At 45.8% G+C, this 19,533-nt stretch overlaps 1 protein-coding gene across 2 annotated transcripts in view; it reads right to left on the bottom strand.

Moving 5' to 3' along the window:
• Nucleotides 1–1,198: 1,198 nt before the first annotated feature.
• LOC139582479 (jun dimerization protein 2-like) overlaps nt 1,199–19,533 on the bottom strand; it is a 38,051-nt gene continuing 19,716 nt past the window's right edge. For both annotated transcript variants that reach the window (XM_071412523.1, XM_071412522.1), the window contains exons 3-5: nt 4,601–4,828; nt 4,052–4,156; nt 1,199–2,127 (exon numbers count right to left, since the gene is read on the bottom strand). In XM_071412523.1, coding sequence (XP_071268624.1) covers nt 1,924–2,127; nt 4,052–4,156; nt 4,601–4,819 — 528 coding nt within the window. In that variant the 5' untranslated portion in view covers nt 4,820–4,828 and the 3' untranslated portion in view covers nt 1,199–1,923. The remainder of the gene's footprint in view (nt 2,128–4,051; nt 4,157–4,600; nt 4,829–19,533) is intronic.

Genomic DNA, 19,533 nt, shown 5'->3' with positions numbered 1-19,533 from the left:
TACTTTTGACCAGTGACCTATGAGCTCGCTGTATTTCTCAGGCTGCACTACAGCGTCTATTCACGGGCGCGATCCCACTACTGAGCGGCACGGGGGCTTTGGCCTGCTCCGTTTCCGACCTGGGCCGGTGCACCCCTCCTTAGACGACCTGGTGGTCCCCGGGCTCCCCCAGGTCAGACACCAAGTGGTGCTCCGTTTCCGACCTGGGCCGGTGCACCCCTCCTCAGACAACCTGGGGGTTCCCCCAGGTCAGACACCATGTGGTGAATAAGATGCCATTTGGGACACAACCTGTGCCAGTTATGATTAGAACTGCCTGTTATCTCACATGGGAAACTTTATCTCCGTCTCTGGAGGTGGTTGCTCTTGGAGGCAGGCTGAGTGCCAGTGAGGCCCAGGAGGAAGAGCTAGGAGTCAGGCTGATGACTAAGGCTGAGAGCCAGGCTGATGACTAAGGCAGAGAGCCAGGCTGATGACTAAGGCTGAGAGCCAGGCTGATGGCTAAGGCTGAGAGCCAGGCTGATGACTAAGGCTGAGGTCCAGGCTGATGACTAAGGCAAAGAGCCCAGCATCACTGTGCCTTCTTCAGGGTGATGTCATGAATGCTTGAATCAAACTACGCAACTAGCGCAACCAATGACAATAGAGAGGGGCGTGTCATCGTAAATGGTCTGACACAACCAAGCTGCAGACATTGCGATAGTAGTAGCCGTCATGCAAATAGATCAAGAAATGAAAGTCGTAGCGTAGTTTGACAAATATAATTTATATATGGGGGGTAAGAAAGTCATACATAAGTCATTGAGAGATATTGCTCAGCTGTTAACTGAACAATTCTTCTTTTCACAGCTGCTAAACAGCGCAATATTCATATAGAAAAATAGAACTGGACAGACTGACAGATGTCAAAAATGCTAAATCACATCAAGTGATTAGAATACAGAACATTTCACAATAATACATGTCATTTATATATATATATATATATAAAGCGGTATAAAATAAGCACATTGCAAGACAGACATTGACGTAACAATGCCTTTTTTTTTTATAAACAGGAGTGTAAACATTATTTCATATAGTTTTATATGTGCTTTTATTTATGACGCCAGCGTCACCACAAATCGGATCAACCGGATACTGCCATCGTCAAGGCAGAGGATATAATTTTTTTTTTTTAAAAGGTTAAAAAAAAAAAAAAATTAAAAAGAAAATCTGCATTGTAATATAAAATACAAAACAACTATGTTCCAACTTTAGTATACACTGAATGCAGTAATACCCTAGAATATTACTACGGCTGTATATTTAAACGTGGTATACAGTACACTGGCGAACCGCAGCACGCTGGCTGGCTACACCTGTGTGTCTCTACCGTTATACAGGTTTAGAATATCAAAAGAAAACAGCCCCTTTGTTTGTCTCAGTGCTGATAAGTGCCAGTAACAGAAGCATTAGAATGATTGCCCTTAGTCTTTCCTCTTCAACATTATAGTTTCCACTTCATACCTTCTTCTATTTTGTCCTTTATTGTAAGTGATGGTTGTGATGCAGTAAGTTAAACTTGAGGCACTGACTGGGTTTCAGAACAAACAGCACTTATGATGATGCAGAGAGAACTGGGTTCTGGGCGTAAAGGCAGTACGTCCCTCAGAGCCCACTCAGGTAACATTACCACGGTGTTACCGAGGCAACGGAACCTTAAAAAAAAACAGGTCTTCGGGCAAAGACAGACAAGAGTCTCAACAAGTCTCCAGCTTTGAGGTCAAGACAGTACATATTGTATGTGCTTCAACAACAAAAACGGCAGTTGATTTTTGAATTTTTTTCCAAAATGGCCACCATTCACGATGATGACGACAGTTGTTTTTTTTGGCGGATCTATCTTTGTCGACCTTCGGTTTCTTGTTTCCCCTTGTGGTTTCATTTGGAGGCGGTCAGCTTTTCGGCAGCCAGGTGTTCTAGCAGGGGGTTGGCCTCGCTCTCGGGGGTCTTGACGCTGTCGGTGCGGACGATGCAGGTGGGGCGGTGGAGGTTGAGCATCACCATTAGCTGCTGTCTCTCCATCCTCAACTCCTCAATCTGGGACTTCAGGTCAGTGTTCACCACCTCCAGACGCTCCGACTCCTACAGGGAGGACAGATAGGGGAGGGGGTATACTGTTAGGTCAGAGTTCACCACCTCCAAACGCTCCGACTCCTACAGGGAGGACAGATAGGGGAGGGGGTATACTGTTAGGTCAGAGTTCACCACCTCCAGACGCTCCGACTCCTACAGGGAGGACAGATAGGGGAGGGGGTATACTGTTAGGTCAGAGTTCACCACCTCCAGACGCTCCGACTCCTACAGGGAGGACAGATAGGGGAGGGGGTATACTGTTAGGTCAGAGTTCACCACCTCCAGACGCTCCGACTCCTACAGGGAGGACAGATAGGGGAGGGGGTATACTGTTAGGTCAGAGTTCACCACCTCCAAACGCTCCGACTCCTACAGGGAGGACAGATAGGGGAGGGGGTATACTGTTAGGTCAGAGTTCACCACCTCCAAACGCTCCGACTCCTACAGGGAGGACAGATAGGGGAGGGGGTATACTGTTAGGTCAGAGTTCACCACCTCCAAACGCTCCGACTCCTACAGGGAGGACAGATAGGGGAGGGGGTATACTGTTAGGTCAGAGTTCACCACCTCCAAACGCTCCGACTCCTACAGGGAGGACAGATAGGGGAGGGGGTATACTGTTAGGTCAGAGTTCACCACCTCCAAACGCTCCGACTCCTACAGGGAGGACAGATAGGGGAGGGGGTATACTGTTAGGTCAGAGTTCACCACCTCCAGACGCTCCGACTCCTACAGGGAGGACAGATAGGGGAGGGGGTATACTGTTAGGTCAGAGTTCACCACCTCCAAACGCTCCGACTCCTACAGGGAGGACAGATAGGGGAGGGGGTATACTGTTAGGTCAGAGTTCACCACCTCCAAACGCTCCGACTCCTACAGGGAGGACAGATAGGGGAGGGGGTATACTGTTAGGTCAGAGTTCACCACCTCCAAACGCTCCGACTCCTACAGGGAGGACAGATAGGGGAGGGGGTATACTGTTAGGTCAGAGTTCACCACCTCCAAACGCTTTGACTCCTACAGGGAGGACAGATAGGGGAGGGGGTATACTGTTAGGTCAGAGTTCACCACCTCCAAACGCTCCGACTCCTACAGGGAGGACAGATAGGGGAGGGGGTATACTGTTAGGTCAGAGTTCACCACCTCCAAACGCTCCGACTCCTACAGGGAGGACAGATAGGGGAGGGGGTATACTGTTAGGTCAGAGTTCACCACTAACAGACGCTCCGACTCCTACAGGGAGGACAGATAGGGGAGGGGGTATACTGTTGTCATTTATTTAACCTTTATTTAGCCAGGCAAGTCAAGAAGACTTTTTCTTTTTACAATAACCACTTGAGGTCCCACTTTAAACAAACTAGAACATAAATGCTTTACAGAGCAGTCATAATGTCTTCATAAACACTATATAGCTGCTTTACAGGGCATTCATAATGTCTTCATAAACACTATATAGCTGCTTTACAGGGCATTCATAATGTCTTCATAAACACTATATAGCTGCTTTACAGAGCATTCATAATGTCTTCATAAACACTATATAGCTGCTTTACAGGGCATTCATAATGTCTTCATAAACACTATATAGCTGCTTTACAGAGCATTCATAATGTCTTCATAAACACTATATAGCTGCTTTACAGAGCAGTCATAATGTCTTCATAAACACTATATAGCTGCTTTACAGGGCATTCATAATGTCTTCATAAACACTATATAGCTGCTTTACAGGGCATTCATAATGTCTTCATAAACACTATATAGCTGCTTTACAGGGCATTCATAATGTCTTCATAAACACTATATAAATGATTTACAGAACATTCATGTCTTCATACTATCTAGTCCATCTTCTACAGCCAATTCGCAAAGAACATCCCAGGTGTAAATAAAGAACTCTGCTGCCGTTGTGAAAAGGAAAAACGCGACTGACCCTTTGGAGGAAGTCCGTTCTCTCCTTCTTCCTGTTCCGACAGCGTGCTGCTGCCACTTTGTTCTTATCCCTCCTCCGTCTCCTCCGCTCGTCGTCCTCGTCCATCTGCAGGGAGAAGAAGAAGTGCTGTGATTAGCTAAAAATGGGGACCTTTTCCAAGGCCTGTATATTATTCAAAACATCGTGATGACAACCCTGGGCTCTATCTTTCCTGTATGTTTTACTCCTGCTTTTTTCATACTTTCTGTTTTATTGTGAACTTCAGATAACTGTGTCTCAGTTTGATACATGTGCTTGCCATCTTGGAGGCAAAAGTGAAGAGTTGAAGAGAACCCAGATTGAAAATGGTTACGTTGTGTAACATCTAAACTACTTCTGAAATTGCCCACTTGGTGGAGCTAAAACTTAGTAGGCTGGTTCAGTTTTCAACAGATCACCATACATAAAAAAACAGAACATGGCCTCAAAATGACTAATATCCACCTCCATTCCTCCTCACGCTCTTCCTCCTCCATCTCCCTCCCCACCAATCTACCCCTCCCTCCTCACCTCTCCCTTGATAGCAGTGAGCGGCCTCTTCCCCAGCCGTCCCAGGAAATGCAGCGGTGACAACATGGCGCCCAGGTTCCTGAAGTCCTGTGCAAGTTTGAGCTGATCGGTGAGTGTAGTGGCAGAGATGCCCGCCAGTGGGCCCAGGCTGGGCAAGGAGCCGGCCGTCAGGGAGGGGTCAAGGATCTGGCCGGGCATCATGTCAGACCCAGCCACCATACACCACAGCTATGGAGGGAGAGAGGAAGAGGGGGAGAGAGGAAGAGATGGAAGGTCATTGATTGTCAGGTCCAGCTACTTTATTGTCCATTGCTATAGGGTCTTCTTACGTGCCTTATTCATGTCCCTGTGTCCGTCTCCTTTCCCCTCACAGTTTTAAAGCTATTTCCTCATATCCTCGACAGGCAGCTTTAACAGAATTGACAGACTGGATTTTGCTGAATTCTACTCTGGAATGTTCATCTACATTTGTAAGTTGGCTCCATGTTCAGGCTGTGGCTATGATTCATCATACATTGCATACACACCGTATATTTCTTTTTCTTTTAATGATTGCGGGCAATTTTCAAGAGTTTGCACTGAGAAGTCCTGTGGTCAATCAAAGAAAAATGAAAGGAAGAGAGAGAGAGAGAGAAACAGAGCCTGTACAGACCAGGCCTAGAGGAAGTGACAGCAGAATGAATATATTTCTGTAATGACTGTTAGAACCAAGACTGTGCTGTGGAAAACTCCTGATGACCAAAGAGAAAACAGAAATGTTGCTCATGGAACAGTGCAACAGATTGGATTGGAGGTTGAGGAGGAGAGGGACGGTACAGGACAACAACTTTATCTGGTGATGAAGTGCGTTCTTTCAGCCATGACGTGCATTATGAGCAGAGTATGTGTCAGAGTATATGATGAAGAGGACCAAGAGCAAGAGAGGGAGTGCTGTGATGTAGTGTCCACAACTAAAGAATCATTGTGGAATCGGAAACAGACACATCCTGAAAGCAGCACGATGCTGTACTTACTGCATGCACATGCTAACAGAAAGGTGGCTAGCTAACTAGTTAATTTTCATTGTATTATCATATACAATAGGCCATCATTGATTCTGGCCCAATAGGTCTGATATATTACCTCTGTCCTGGAGCTTTCTGTTATGATAGGGTTATTTTACCTACAATCCATTAGGCCTACCTACAAAAAGTTTTTAATATGCTGAGAGGGTTTTCTCCACTGCTGGCCTGCTCTCCAGATGCCGTCGCCTGAAGCCACAGGCCAAACTCATGTTTCTAAAATTGAATTCAAAAGGCACTGTACATGGAGCCTAATAAGGCATTTTTTGTTTAATTTTGTATTTAATTCTAAGTAAATCACAGTCTACATGTACAATTTATAGACTATAATGACTTAATACAACAAAATGTTGTTTAAATGCTGAGCACTTTATGTCCCTACCAACCTAGTGTGTCACACTCCCAAATGCATTTCTTTGTTATAGCCATGAAATAATAAATTCCTTCTGTCTATCTGACCTATTTAGAGTGTTTATATGCTGTTTAATATGACATGTAGCCTATTTGAAATGATGAGTGCTCCCTTAGTCACCTTTTCCTGTTGTTTGTAAAAAATAAAAATAAATAATTAAAATCATATGGTTTGGTTTCAATACTTGGAGCGGCATTTTTTCTTCCTGTGAGCGCTGAACGGTTTTTAGCAGAGCGGTTGGAAAGGAAGTGGAGCCCCGGAGCTGCACACCGCTTCATGAGAGGATGAGCGGGATTTCCCCGACCTCTCAACTCAACCACTGATTGTCAGGTGAGCAGGACAGGACAGCTGCCGGTGGGGCTGACCAACTGACTGCCTGCTGCCGGTGGGGCTGACAAACTGACTGCCTGCTGCCGGTGGGGCTGACCAGCTGACTGCCTGCTGCCGGTGGGGCTGACCAACTGACTGCCTGCTGCCGGTGGGGCTGACCAGCTGACTGCCTGCTGCCGGTGGGGCTGACCAACTGACTGCCTGCTGCCGGTGGGGCTGACAAACTGACTGCCTGCTGCCGGTGGGGCTGACCAGCTGACTGCCTGCTGCCGGTGGGGCTGACCAACTGACTGCCTGCTGCCGGTGGGGCTGACCAGCTGACTGCCTGCTGCCGGTGGGGCTGACCAGCTGACTGCCTGCTGCCGGTGGGGCTGACCAGCTGACTGCCTGCTGCCGGTGGGGCTGACCAGCTGGCTGCGTGTATGTGTCCCAAATGGCACCCTGTTCCATATATAGTGCACTACTTTTGACCAGGGACAGTAGTCAAGAGTAGTGGACTATAGAGAATAGGGTGTCAGTTGGGATACACCCCATTTTCCTGACTGACTACACTGCTAGGCTCCTTTCTTAGGAAAATAATCGGCACCGTTTATTACAAAAGCCAGAAAGAAAGAAAGAAAGAAAGGCAGCGGGAGAAGAGGTTACAAAAAAAAAACAGTCATGTAAGCCCAATTCTAGGTGACTCCACCCAGCCAAGAGCTGGTCTCACAGCGTTTTGTGTTTGGACTGAGTGAGGGAGTTACTGTCGGAAAAATGGTCCGAGACCAAGTTGGCACAGTTTACCGATTACCCGTTCTCTGATTCCTCCTCTCAGGAGATTATGAATGAATAAATATTTTATAAATGTATAGATGTTAGTTTCCTTTCCTTATCTCATACCATCCATTATCACTGATTGCTGAAACGACTGTGCAAGCCTAAACACCTAGCCAGCCCTATAACAGGGCTAGATACCTAGCTAGGCGTATAGCAGGGCTAAACACCTAGCCAGGCCTAAAGACATCTCCCTCCTGTTTTTAGCTGTTGTTCATATTAGCATTGCTAGAAATATTGTATATTAGGGATGCAAGATATAATCGGTGAACATATCAGAATCGGCAGATATTAGCCAAAATTGGCAACATCGGTATCGGTCGATGTCTAGTTTAACACCGATGTTAAAGCTACCATGCACTCCTATCTAACGTAGGTACATGACGTAATAACGCCACGTACAATGTTGCACTACACGTGCAACACAGCATTCCTAGCCTAGCCCACAATGTCTGCTGTGTGGATCGAGCAGTCAACAAGTCGAGCAGTCATTTGAAAGAGTAAGTACATTTCAGAGAGATAACTCAAAGGCGACATCCATTAAAGCCAAGATAATGGAATTCATTGCCCTTAACAATCAACCGTTCTCTGTCGTGGGTGAAGTTGGCTTTCGCCGACTGGTCGAGCACCGGTACACACTACCAAGTGCGCTATTTTTTCAGATGTTGCCCTACCGGAGTTACACAGTAATAGCGTCACTGCTATTAGCTTCACAACATACTATGGAACGCTGTTTGGGGATTTGCGTGTCAAAAAAGATACAGTAGCACTGTCAAAGCTGTACAAAAAAGTCTGCAAACAAGCAAACACCGGCCACGGACGATGTGTTTACAATACCGCGTTGGTAATAAAGCATGATTTATAAGAAATCCCGCTATGCCCTCAGACAAACCATCAAACAAGCAAAGCGTCAATACAGAATTAAGATTGAATCCTACTAACCGGCTCTGACGCTCGTCGGATAGGGAAGGGCTTGAAAACCATTACGAACTACAAAGGGAATTACAGATACAAGCTGCCCAGTGACGCTTATGCTCGCTTTGAGGCAAGCAACACTGAAGCATGCACGAGAGCACCAGCTGTTCTTGATGACTGTGTGATCACGCTCTCGGTAGCCGATGTGAACAAAACCTTTAAACAGGTCAACATTCACAAAGCCGCAGGGCCAGACAGATTACCAGGACGTGTACTCAAAGCATGCGTGGACCAACTGTCAAGTGTCTTCACTGACATTTTCAACCTCTCTCTGACCGAGTCTGTAATACCTACATGTTTCAAGCAAACCACAATAGTCCCTGTGCCCAAGAACACTACGGTAACCTCCCTAAATGATTACCGCCCCGTGGCACTCACGTCGGTAGCCATGAAGTGCTTTGCAAGGCTGGTCATGGCTCACATCAACAGCCAGTGTTAATGTTATATCCCTCACTTCAAAGGCAGTCATAGTCAATGAACTAATCACTGATCATAATTTTGACGTGATTGGCCTGACTGAAACATGGCTTAAGCCTGATGAATTTACTGTGTTAAATGAGGCCTCACCTCCTGGTTACACTAGTGACCATATCCCCCGTGCATCCCGCAAAGGCGGAGGTGTTGCTAACATTTACGATAGCAAATTTCAATTTACCAAAAAAGAAATGGCGTTTTCGTCTTTTGAGCTTCTAGTCATGAAATCTATGCAGCCTACTCATTCACTTTTTATAGCTACTGTTTACAGGCCTCCTGGGCCATATACAGCGTTCCTCTCTGAGTTTCCTGAATTCCTATCAGACCTTGTAGTCATAGCAGATCATATTCTAATTTTTGGTGATTTTAATATTCACATGGAGAAGTCCACAGACCCACTCCAAAAGTCTTTCGGAGCCATCATCGACTCAGTGGGTTTTGTCCAACATGTCTCTGGACCTACTCACTGCCACAGTCATACTCTGGACCTAGTTTTGTCCCATGGAATAAATGTTGTAGATCTTAATGTTTTTCCACATAATCCTGGACTATCGGACCACCATTTTATTACGTTTGCAATCGCAACAAATAATCTGCTCAGACCCCAACCAAGGAGCATCAAAAGTCGTGCTATAAATTCTCAGACAACACAAAAATTCCTTGATGCCCTTCCAGACTCCTTCTGCCTACCCAAGGACGTCAGAGGACAAAAATCAGTTAACCACCTAACTGAGGAACTCAATTTAACCTTGCGCAATACCCTAGATGCAGTTGCACCCCTAAAAACGAAAAACATTTGTCATAAGAAACTAGCTCCCTGGTATACAGAAAATACCCGAGCTTTGAAGCAAGCTTCCAGGAAATTGGAACGGAAATGGCGCCACACCAAACTGGAAGTCTTCCGACTAGCTTGGAAAGACAGTACCGTGCAGTACCGAAGAGCCCTCACTGCTGCTCGATCATCCTACTTTTCCAACTTAATCGAGGAAAATAAGAACAATCCAAAATTTCTTTTTGATACTGTTGCGAAACTAACTAAAAAGCAGCATTCCCCAAGAGAGGATGGCTTTCACTTCAGCAGTAATAAATTCATGAACTTCTTTGAGGAAAAGATCATGACCATTAGAAAGCAAATTACGGACTCCTCTTTGAATCTGCGTATTCCTCCAGGGCTTAGCTGTCCTGGATCTGCACAGCTCTGCGAGGGCCTGGGATCGGGAGAGACACTTAAGTGTTTTAGTACTATATCTCTTGACACAATGATGAAAATAATCATGGCCTCTAAACCTTCAAGCTGCATACTGGATCCTATTCCTACTAAACTGCTGAAGGAGCTGCTTCCTGTGCTTGGCCCTCCTATGTTGAACATAATAAACAGCTCTCTATCCACCGGATGTGTACCAAACTCACTAAAAGTGGCAGTGATAAAGCCTCTCTTGAAAAAGACAAACCTTGACCCGGAAAATATAAAAAACTAATCGGCCTATATCGAATCTTCCATTCCTCTCAAAATTTTTTGAAAAAGCTGTTGCGCAGCAACTCACTGCCTTTCTGAAGACAAACAATGTATACGAAATGCTTCAGTCTGGTTTTAGACCCCATCATAGCACTGAGACTGCACTTGTGAAGGTGGTAAATGACCTTTTAATGGCGTCAGACCGAGGCTCTGCATCTGTCCTCGTGCTACTAGACCTTAGTGCTGCCTTTGACACCATCGATCACCACATTCTTTTGGAGAGACTGGAAACCCAAATTGGTCTACACGGACAAGTTCTGGCCTGGTTTAGATCTTACCTGTCGGAAAGATATCAGTTTGTCTCTGTGAATGGTCTGTCCTCTGACAAATCAACTGTACATTTCGGTGTTCCTCAAGGTTCCGTTTTAGGACCACTATTGTTTTCACTATATATTTTACCTCTTGGGGATGTTATTCGAAAACATAATGTTAACTTTCACTGCTATGCGGATGACACACAGCTGTACATTTCAATGAAACATGGTGAAGCCCCAAAATTGCCCTCGCTAGAAGCCTGTGTTTCAGACATAAGGAAGTGGATGGCTGAAAACTTTCTACTTTTAAACTCGGACAAAACAGAGATGCTTGTTCTAGGTCCCAAGAAACAAAGAGATCTTCTGTTAAATCTGACAATTCATCTTGATGGTTGTAAAGTCGTCTCAAATAAAACTGTGAAGGACCTCGGCGTTACTCTTGACCCTGATCTCTCTTTTGACGAACATATCAAGACTGTTTCAAGGACAGCTTTTTTCCATCTACGTAACATTGCAAAAATCAGAAATTTTCTGTCCAAAAATGATGCAGAAAAATTAATCCATGCATTTGTTACTTCTAGGTTAGACTACTGCAATGCTCTACTTTCCGGCTACCCGGATAAAACACTAAATAAACTTCAGTTAGTGCTAAATACGGCTGCTAGAATCCTGACTAGAACCAAGAAATTTGATCATATTACTCCAGTGCTAGCTTCCCTACACTGGCTTCCTGTTAAGGCAAGGGCTGATTTCAAGGTTTTACTGTTAACCTATAAAGCGTTACATGGGCTTGCTCCTACCTATCTTTCCGAGTTGGTCCTGCCGTACATACCAATACGTACGCTACGGTCACAAGACGCAGGCCTCCTAATTGTCCCTAGAATTTCTAAGCAAACAGCGGGAGGCAGGGCTTTCTCCTATAGATCTCCATTTTTATGGAACAGTCTGCCTACCCATGTGAGAGACGCAGATTCGGTCTCAACCTTTAAGTCTTTACTGAAGACTTATCTCTTCAGTAGGTCATATGATTGAGTGTAGTATGGCCCAGGAGTGTGAAGGTGAACGGAAAGGCTCTGGAGCAACGAACCGCACTTGCTGTCTCTGCCAGGCCGGTTCCCCTCTCTCCACTGGGATTCTCTGCCTCTAACCCTGTTACAGGGGCTGAGTCACTGGCTTGCTGGTGCTCTTTCATGCCGTCCCTAGGAGGGGTGCGTCACTTGAGTGGGTTGAGTTACTGACGTGATCTTCCTGTCTGGGTTGGCGCCCCCCCTTGGTTTGTGCTGTGGTGGAGACCTTTGTGGGCTATACTCGGCCTTGTCTCAGGATTGTAAGTTGGTGGTTGAGGATTTCCCTCTAGTGGTGCGGGGGCTGTGCTTTGGCAAAGTGGGTGGGGTTATATCCTTCCTGTTTGGCCCTGTCCGGGGGTTTCTTCGGATGGGGCCACAGTGTCTCCTGACCGCTCCTGTCTCAGCCTCCAGTATTTATGCTGCAGTAGTTTATGTGTCGGGGGGCTAGGGTCAGTTGGTTACCTGGAGTACTTCTCCTGTCTTATCCAGTGTCCTGTGTGAATTTAAGTATGCTCTCTCTAATTCTCTCGTTCTCTCTTTCTCTCTGAGAACCTGAGCCCTAGGACCATACGTCAGGACTACCGGGCATGATGACACCTTGCTGTCCCCAGTCCGCCTGGCCTTGCTGCTATTCCAGTTTCAACTGTTCTGCCTGCGGTTACGGAACCCCTACCTGTCCCAGACCTGCTGTTTTCAACTCTTAATGATCGGCTATGAAAAGCCAACTGAGATTTATTCCTGATTATTATTTGACCATGCTTGTCATTTATGAACATTTTGAAAATCTTGGCTCTCTCTAATTTTCTCCTTCTCTCTTTCTTTCTCTCGGAGGACCTGGGCCCTAGGACCATGCGTCGGGACTGCCGCCCGTGGTGACTCCTTGCTGTCCCCAGTCCGCCTGGCCTTGCTGCTATTCCAGTTTCAGCTGTTCTGCCTGCGGTTATGGAACCGCCACCTGTCCCAGACCTGTTGTTTTTCAACTCTTGATGATCGGCTATGAAAAGCCAACTGAAAATTATTCATGATTATTATTTGACCATGCTTGTCACTTATGAACATCTTGGCATAGTTCTGTTATAATCTCCACCCGGCACAGCCAGAAGAGGACTGGCCACCCCTCATAGCCTGGTTCCTCTCTAGGTTTCTTCCTAGGTTTTGGCCTTTCTAGGGAGTTTTTCCTAGCCACCGTGCTTCTACACCTGCATTACTAGCTGTTTGGGGTTTTAGGCTGGGTGTCTGTACAGCACTTCGAGATATTAGCTGATGTACGAAGGGCTATATAAAATAAAATTGATTGATTGATTGAACAGCATCCTCCCGGACGCCCTAGACCCACTCCAATTCGCATACCGCCCTAACAGATCCACAGATGACGCAATCTCAATCGCACTCCACACTTGGACAAAAGGAACACCTATGTGAGAATGCTGTTCATTGAATACAGCTCAGTGTTCAACACCATAGTGCCCACAAAGCTCATCACTAAGCTAAGGACTGTGGGACTAAACACCTCCCTCTGCAACTGGATCCTGGACTTCCTGACAGGCTGCCCCCAGGTGGTAAGAGTAGGCAACAACACATCTGCCACGCTGATCCTCAACACTGGGGCCCCTCAGGGGTGTGTACTTAGTCTCCTCCTGTATTCCCTGTTCACTCACGACTGCGTGGCCAAACACGACTCCAACACCATCATTAAGTTTGCTGGCGACACAACAGTGGTAGGCCTGATCACCGACAACGATGTGACAGCCTATAGGGAGGTCAGAGAACTGGCAGTGTGGTGCCAGGGCAACAACTTCTCCCTCAATGTGGTCAAGACAAAGGAGCTGGTCGTGGACTACAGGAAAAGGCAGGCCGAACAGGCCCCCATTAACATCGACGGAGCTGTAGTGGAGCGGGTCGAGAGTTAAATTCCTTGGTGTCCACATCACCAACGAACTATCAAGGTCCAAACATACCAAGATCCTCAAAAGCTTCTACAGCTGCACCATCGAGAGCATTCTGACCGGTTGCATCACTGCCTGGTATGGCCACTGCTTGGCATCTGACCGTAAGGCGCTACAGAGGGTAGTGCGAACGGCCCAGTACATCACTGGGGCCAAGCTTCCTGCCACCCAGGACATATATAATAGGCGGTGTCAGAGGAAAGACCATAAAATTGTCAGACACTCCAGCCACCCTAGTCATAGACTGTTCTCTCTGCTACCGCACGGCAAGCGGTACCGGAGCGCCAAGTCTAGGACCAAAAGGCTCCTCAACAGCTTCTACCCCCAAGCCATGAAACTGCTGAAGAATTAATAAAATCGCCTCTGGACAATTTAGATTGACACCCCCCCCCCCCCTTCCCTCTTTTGTACACTGCTGCTACTCACTGTTATCTATGCCTAGTCACTTAACCCCCACCCACATGTACAAATTACCTCAACTAACCTGTACCCCTGCACACTGACTCAGTACCGAACCCCTGTATATAACCTCATTAGTTATTCTTATTGTGTTACTTTTTATTACTTTTTAATTTAGTCTAGTTGGTAAATATTTTTTTTCTTGAACTGCACTGTTGTTTAAGAGCTTGTAAGTAAGCATTTCACGGTAAAGTCTACACTTGTTGTATTCAGCGCATGTGACAAATAAAGTTTGATTTGATTATTTGTTTGACCGCAACTTCTGGGGTAGCTAGCTTTAGCTTAGTACCTAGCTAGCACCAATACAACCAGCCTGAAATCAATGACCAGTAGAAACTGCAGTCATTTTCAATATTCTTAGCAATGATTTAGGAAACCTTGAGTAAGTATTAGCTAGGTTGCCACTTGTTGTTCGCCTATTGAAATTGAACTTCAGTTCATGAAAATAAATAGCTTGCCAACTACTTAACCCTGTTGCCCAAAGCCAACGTTAAAAACAGCCAGCTAGCTTCATCTGGCTTTTGAGGCTCGACTGGATCGGGTTGTTGTGAAGCTAGCCACAATAAGAATTAGGCACAATAGTGGAATTTGCGGTTTGACTTCAAAATAAAAGTATGTCATTGACAGTGATGCAAATGAATACAAATAGTATAATTATGTCATACTTTTATTTTGAAGATTAACCGCAAAGTCCACTATTGTGGCTAATCCTTATTGTGGCTAGCTTCACATAGATGGTTCCGACAACCATTAATCAAATAAGAACTGTCTTGTAAATTAGGGTTATTTTAGATAATGACACCTAGCTATATAGTTAGCTAGCTATACAGTTAGCTAACTATAGCTACTGAAACAGATTATGTCGTGTTATTTGACATGTCAAATAGTGTTTTGACGTGTATCTTTTTCGACATGCAAAGACAAACAGCGTTCCATAGAAATCCTGGTTGAGAATGAAACTGAACAACGAAACAGCACAGCAAGTAAGAGAAAGAAATAGGTTTTGATCATGTTTCTGGTAATGGGGACATACGTAAATGCCAACAAAATAACTTTTTGGTCAGTATGGTGTGTAATCTTTATTTAACTAGGCAAGCCAGTTAAAGAACAAATTCTTATTTACAATGACAGCGCAGAAGACGACGGGCCAAATGTGCGCCGCCCTATGGGACTCCCAATCACGGCCGGATGTGATACAGCCTGGATTCGAACCAGGGACTGTAGTGACGCCTCTTGCACTGAGATGCTGTGTCCATGTGTGTTAACTATTTAACTGTACTAGAATTGGTTATCGGTATCGGGGTTTTTTGGCAGGGAAAATATCAGATATCGGTAAAAATGTAATATTGGTGCATCGCTATTTCTATTTCTGTATATAATAGTAATATTAGTACTATTAGCATAAGTAGTGTTGTCTGTTCCATTAATTGGCTAGCTAGTTAGTGTCTTCAAATTCTCCCGTCTGTCATTCTACTCTTTCCCTGCCGATGATGAGCTACGAAAGAAGTTGGGTGAACAACATCCGACGAGACAACTTCACCGTCAGCAAAAGCTCCAAGGTCTGTGGCAGGCCTTTTCTTCCTGAAGGCGTATTGGAGCCTACTCCGGAAGAGGGCTACGTCGTCTGAGGAAGGGAGCTGAGCCACTTCTGTTCCAATGGAACAATTAGGTTATTCAGCCACGGGGAATCCCATCCCTACGCTAAACAGGCTATGGGCTGATTCATATAGGAGACGTGAGATAAGATTATACAACCTCTACAACCTGAGTCTACACAGGAGCTGCATTGGCCGGAGGGTGTCAGAGTACAGACTGAACTAGTATATAGCAGAACTACTCCTTCCAACTATTAAAAACTACACAAGAAACTCCTTCCATCTATAAAAACTACACAAGAAACAAATTCCAACTGTAAAAACGACACAAACTAATTCCGACTATAAAAACTACACAAGAAACAAATTCCAACTATTAAAAACGACACAAGAAACGAATTCCAACTATTAAAAACGACACAAGAAACGAATTCCAACTATTAAAAACGACACAATAAACTAATTCCAACTATAAAAACATTCAAACTAGATCCAGATGTTTATCAAACTGATCAACAAGACTGATGTTTAACTCTGTCTGCAGAGTTTGGAGGTTTGAGGCAAAGGACCAAAAAATATCCACTGGGTAGATCAACAACCTTTCCAACAACGAACACACAGTTAAGACCAGAAACCCCCCCCCTCAGAGACATTTCTTGCTGTGAACACCCTCGATTGTTTTACACATGAAACAGTTAAGACAAGAAACCCCCCCCCCCCGGAAGACATGAAAGCTAAACTGTACATTTTCTGCAGCAAGTAGTGGTTCCTAAAAGCAAGAGGGTCAAAAGGGGCTTTTACCACTCCCTTTTCAAAAGGGGGGGGTCTCGTATTTTCTCAGTTTGTGTCGCCGGGCTGGCGGGCGGACGTTTGCCAGGATTAGTGGTCAGTGTTTGATGATGCAACACACTCTGTATTCTCGCAGTCAAGCAGAAAAGCCAGTCGGTGCCATTACACAGCCAATATACTGTACCCCCAGACAGACAAAGACAGTCACACAGAGCAGGGCACGGCAGGACAGGGTAGAGCATGGCAGGGTAGGACAGGGCAGAGCACAGCACGGTAGGACAGGGCAGGATAGAGCAAGGCAGGGCAAAGCAGGGCAGGACAGGGCAAAGCAGGGCAGGACAGGGCAAACCAGGGCAGGACAGGCATTTCTGCTTTACAGAACCGCCTAGTCGACTGAAGGGCCTCAGGAGAAGCCAAACACACAGCACAGTCAGGGTGGGAGAGGAAATGTCATGTATTAGAACTGCACTCAATGCAGGTCCTGGCTAGCTGGCACATGGCCAAGACCAATGGCATATGAGCCGTGGCTGTGTGTAGGTCTAATGTGCCTGCGTGTGTGTTCATAAGTCTGCGTGCACTCAGACAAATGTGCCAGTGTGTGTGTGTGTATGTATATATATATATATATGTCTGGAAACCCTGGTTTTCTCCACTCACATACTTCATCCGTCTTCAGGTCGACAAAATGGGTCCATTTCCTGCACCATTCCTGAGGCCAATTATCTGCTCCAATCCAAGGCTGAGGAATTCAACCTCTATGTCCCAAATGGCACTCTATTCCCTACATAGTGCCCTACCTTTGACCAGTACCCATAGGGCTCTGGTCTAAAGTAGTGCACTATAAAGGGAATAGGGCTCTGGTCTAAAGTAGTGCACTATAAAGGGAATAGAGTGCCATTTGGGATGCAGATCCACTCTCCTATCATCAATACCCTAGCAGCCCCACTCTCCTATCATCAATACCCTAGCCTAGTAGCTCCACTCTCCTACCATCAATACCCTAGCAGCTCCACTCTCCTACCATCAATACCCTAGCCTAGCAGCTCCACTCTCCTATCATCAATACCCTAGCAGCTCCACTCTCCTATCATCAATACCCTAGCAGCTCCACTCTCCTATCATCAATACCCTAGCAGCTCCACTCTCCTATCATCAATACCCTAGCCTAGCAGCTCCACTCTCCTACCATCAATACCCTAGCAGCTCCACTCTCCTACCATCAATACCCTAGCAGCTCCACTCTCCTACCATCAATACCCTAGCAGCTCCACTCTCCTACCATCAATACCCTAGCCTAGCAGCTCCAGACTCTCCTACCATCAATACCCTAGCAGCTCCACTCTCCTACCATCAATACCCTAGCAGCTCCACTCTCCTACCATCAATACCCTAGCAGCTCCACTCTCCTACCATCAATACCCTAGCAGCTCCACTCTCCTACCATAAATACCCTAGCCTAGCAGCTCCAGACTCTCCTACCATCACAGGGGACTCCTCTCCTACCACCACAGGGGGAAAAGAGGCGTTCCCCGCCACAGGGGGAAAAGAGGCGTTCCCCGCCACAGGGGGAAAAGAGGCGTTCCCCGCCACAGGGGGAAAAGAGGCGTTCCCCGCCACAGGGGGAAAAGAGGCGTTCTCCGCCACAGGGGGAAAAGAGGCGTTCTCCGCCACAGGGGGAAAAGAGGCGTTCCCCGCCACAGGGGGAAAAGAGGCGTTCCCCGCCACAGGGGGAAAAGAGGCGTTCCCCGCCACAGGGGGAAAAGAGGCGTTCCCCGCCACAGGGGGAAAAGAGGCGTTCCCCGCCACAGGGGGAAAAGAGGCGTTCCCCGCCACAGGGTGGAACTTGAAGCAGCCATGCTTCTCATCCAGAACATTCTTTAACATATCTTGTTGTAGAACAACACTGCCCGCCTCACATATCATCTTGCACAACTCTTAGTGACATGCAAACAGCCCAACCTATCTCTGGGCTGGAGAAAGAATAACATGGTGAAATTGAACAATGATAGTGATGCTCCTCTCCTCAAGACCTGAGCCATGGCTCCATTACTGCCTGGATGAGTCCCAAATTACATTCCTTCTATAGTGCACTACTTGAAAACATAAAGCTCTGGTCAATAGTATTGCACTATAAAGGGCATAGGGTAGTATTTGGAACACAGCCTCTGCACTCAGTCAGTCATACTATGCTACAGTATGTGCTGTTGAGTTTCTGACCCAGGCTTTCTTAACTCTCTGGGGAGAAGAAGAATTTGATCAACGGAATTACACTGAGACGCCAATTTCTCACTTTAAAATGAATGCCAAACAAAAACCATTGATTTCTAAGTTTAACAAACCATACTCTATGCACAATGATTACTTTGAACAATTTACACACACAAAAAAAGTTAAACTTGTAATTAAAATACTGGATATGCAGATGCAAAGTTTGGTGACAGAGTTAGTATTAGTTAGTTATTAGTTAGTTATTAGTATTAGTTATTAGAGTTAGTATTAGTTAGTTATTAGTATTAGTTAATTATTAGTTAGTAATTAGTATTAGTTAGTTATTAGCATTAGTTGGTTATTAGCATTAGTTCGTTATTAGCATTAGTTCGTTATTAGCATTAGTTCGTTATTAGCATTAGTTAGTAGAGTTAGTAAAATCTTCCTCAGTTTTATTCTGTCACCAAACTTTGTATCTGCAACAGTTCTTCCTGTAAATGTGGTTTTTGTAAAAAATATTCTGTGGAAATTGATAAAGTAGTTCTGGTGCATAGAGTTCTACAGTTTGTTAAACTTTTGAAATCAAATGGTTTTGTTTAGTATACAGCGTAACTCCGTTACCGTGGAATTGTCCTTCATTCTACACAAGGACAGTTAGGCCAACCTTACACAAACCCTCATTCTTTTGACTTTGGAGGGATCGGACAGTTAGGATAGACGGCACAAAAGTGGACTCCTAAAGGCCAGGGCCCAGAGGTACTGTACAGTACTGTGCTGTCCAGGGCCCAGAGGTACTGTACGGTACTGTGCTGTCCAGGGCCCAGAGGTACTGTACGGTACTGTGCTGTCCAGGGCCCAGAGGTACTGTACGGTACTGTGCTGTCCAGGGCCCAGAGGTACTGTACGGTACTGTGCTGTCCAGGGCCCAGAGGTACTGTACGGTACTGTGCTGTCCAGGGCTGTGGTACGTTATGGTGCTGTGATGTGGTACGTTATGGTGATGTGGTATGTTATGGTGATGTGATGTGGTATGT

This window comes from Salvelinus alpinus, chromosome 8 (assembly GCF_045679555.1).
Source record: "Salvelinus alpinus chromosome 8, SLU_Salpinus.1, whole genome shotgun sequence".
NCBI lineage: Eukaryota > Metazoa > Chordata > Actinopteri > Salmoniformes > Salmonidae > Salvelinus > Salvelinus alpinus.
The sequence above is the reverse complement of the archived record's forward strand: the minus strand, read 5'-3'. Positions and strand labels throughout refer to the sequence as shown.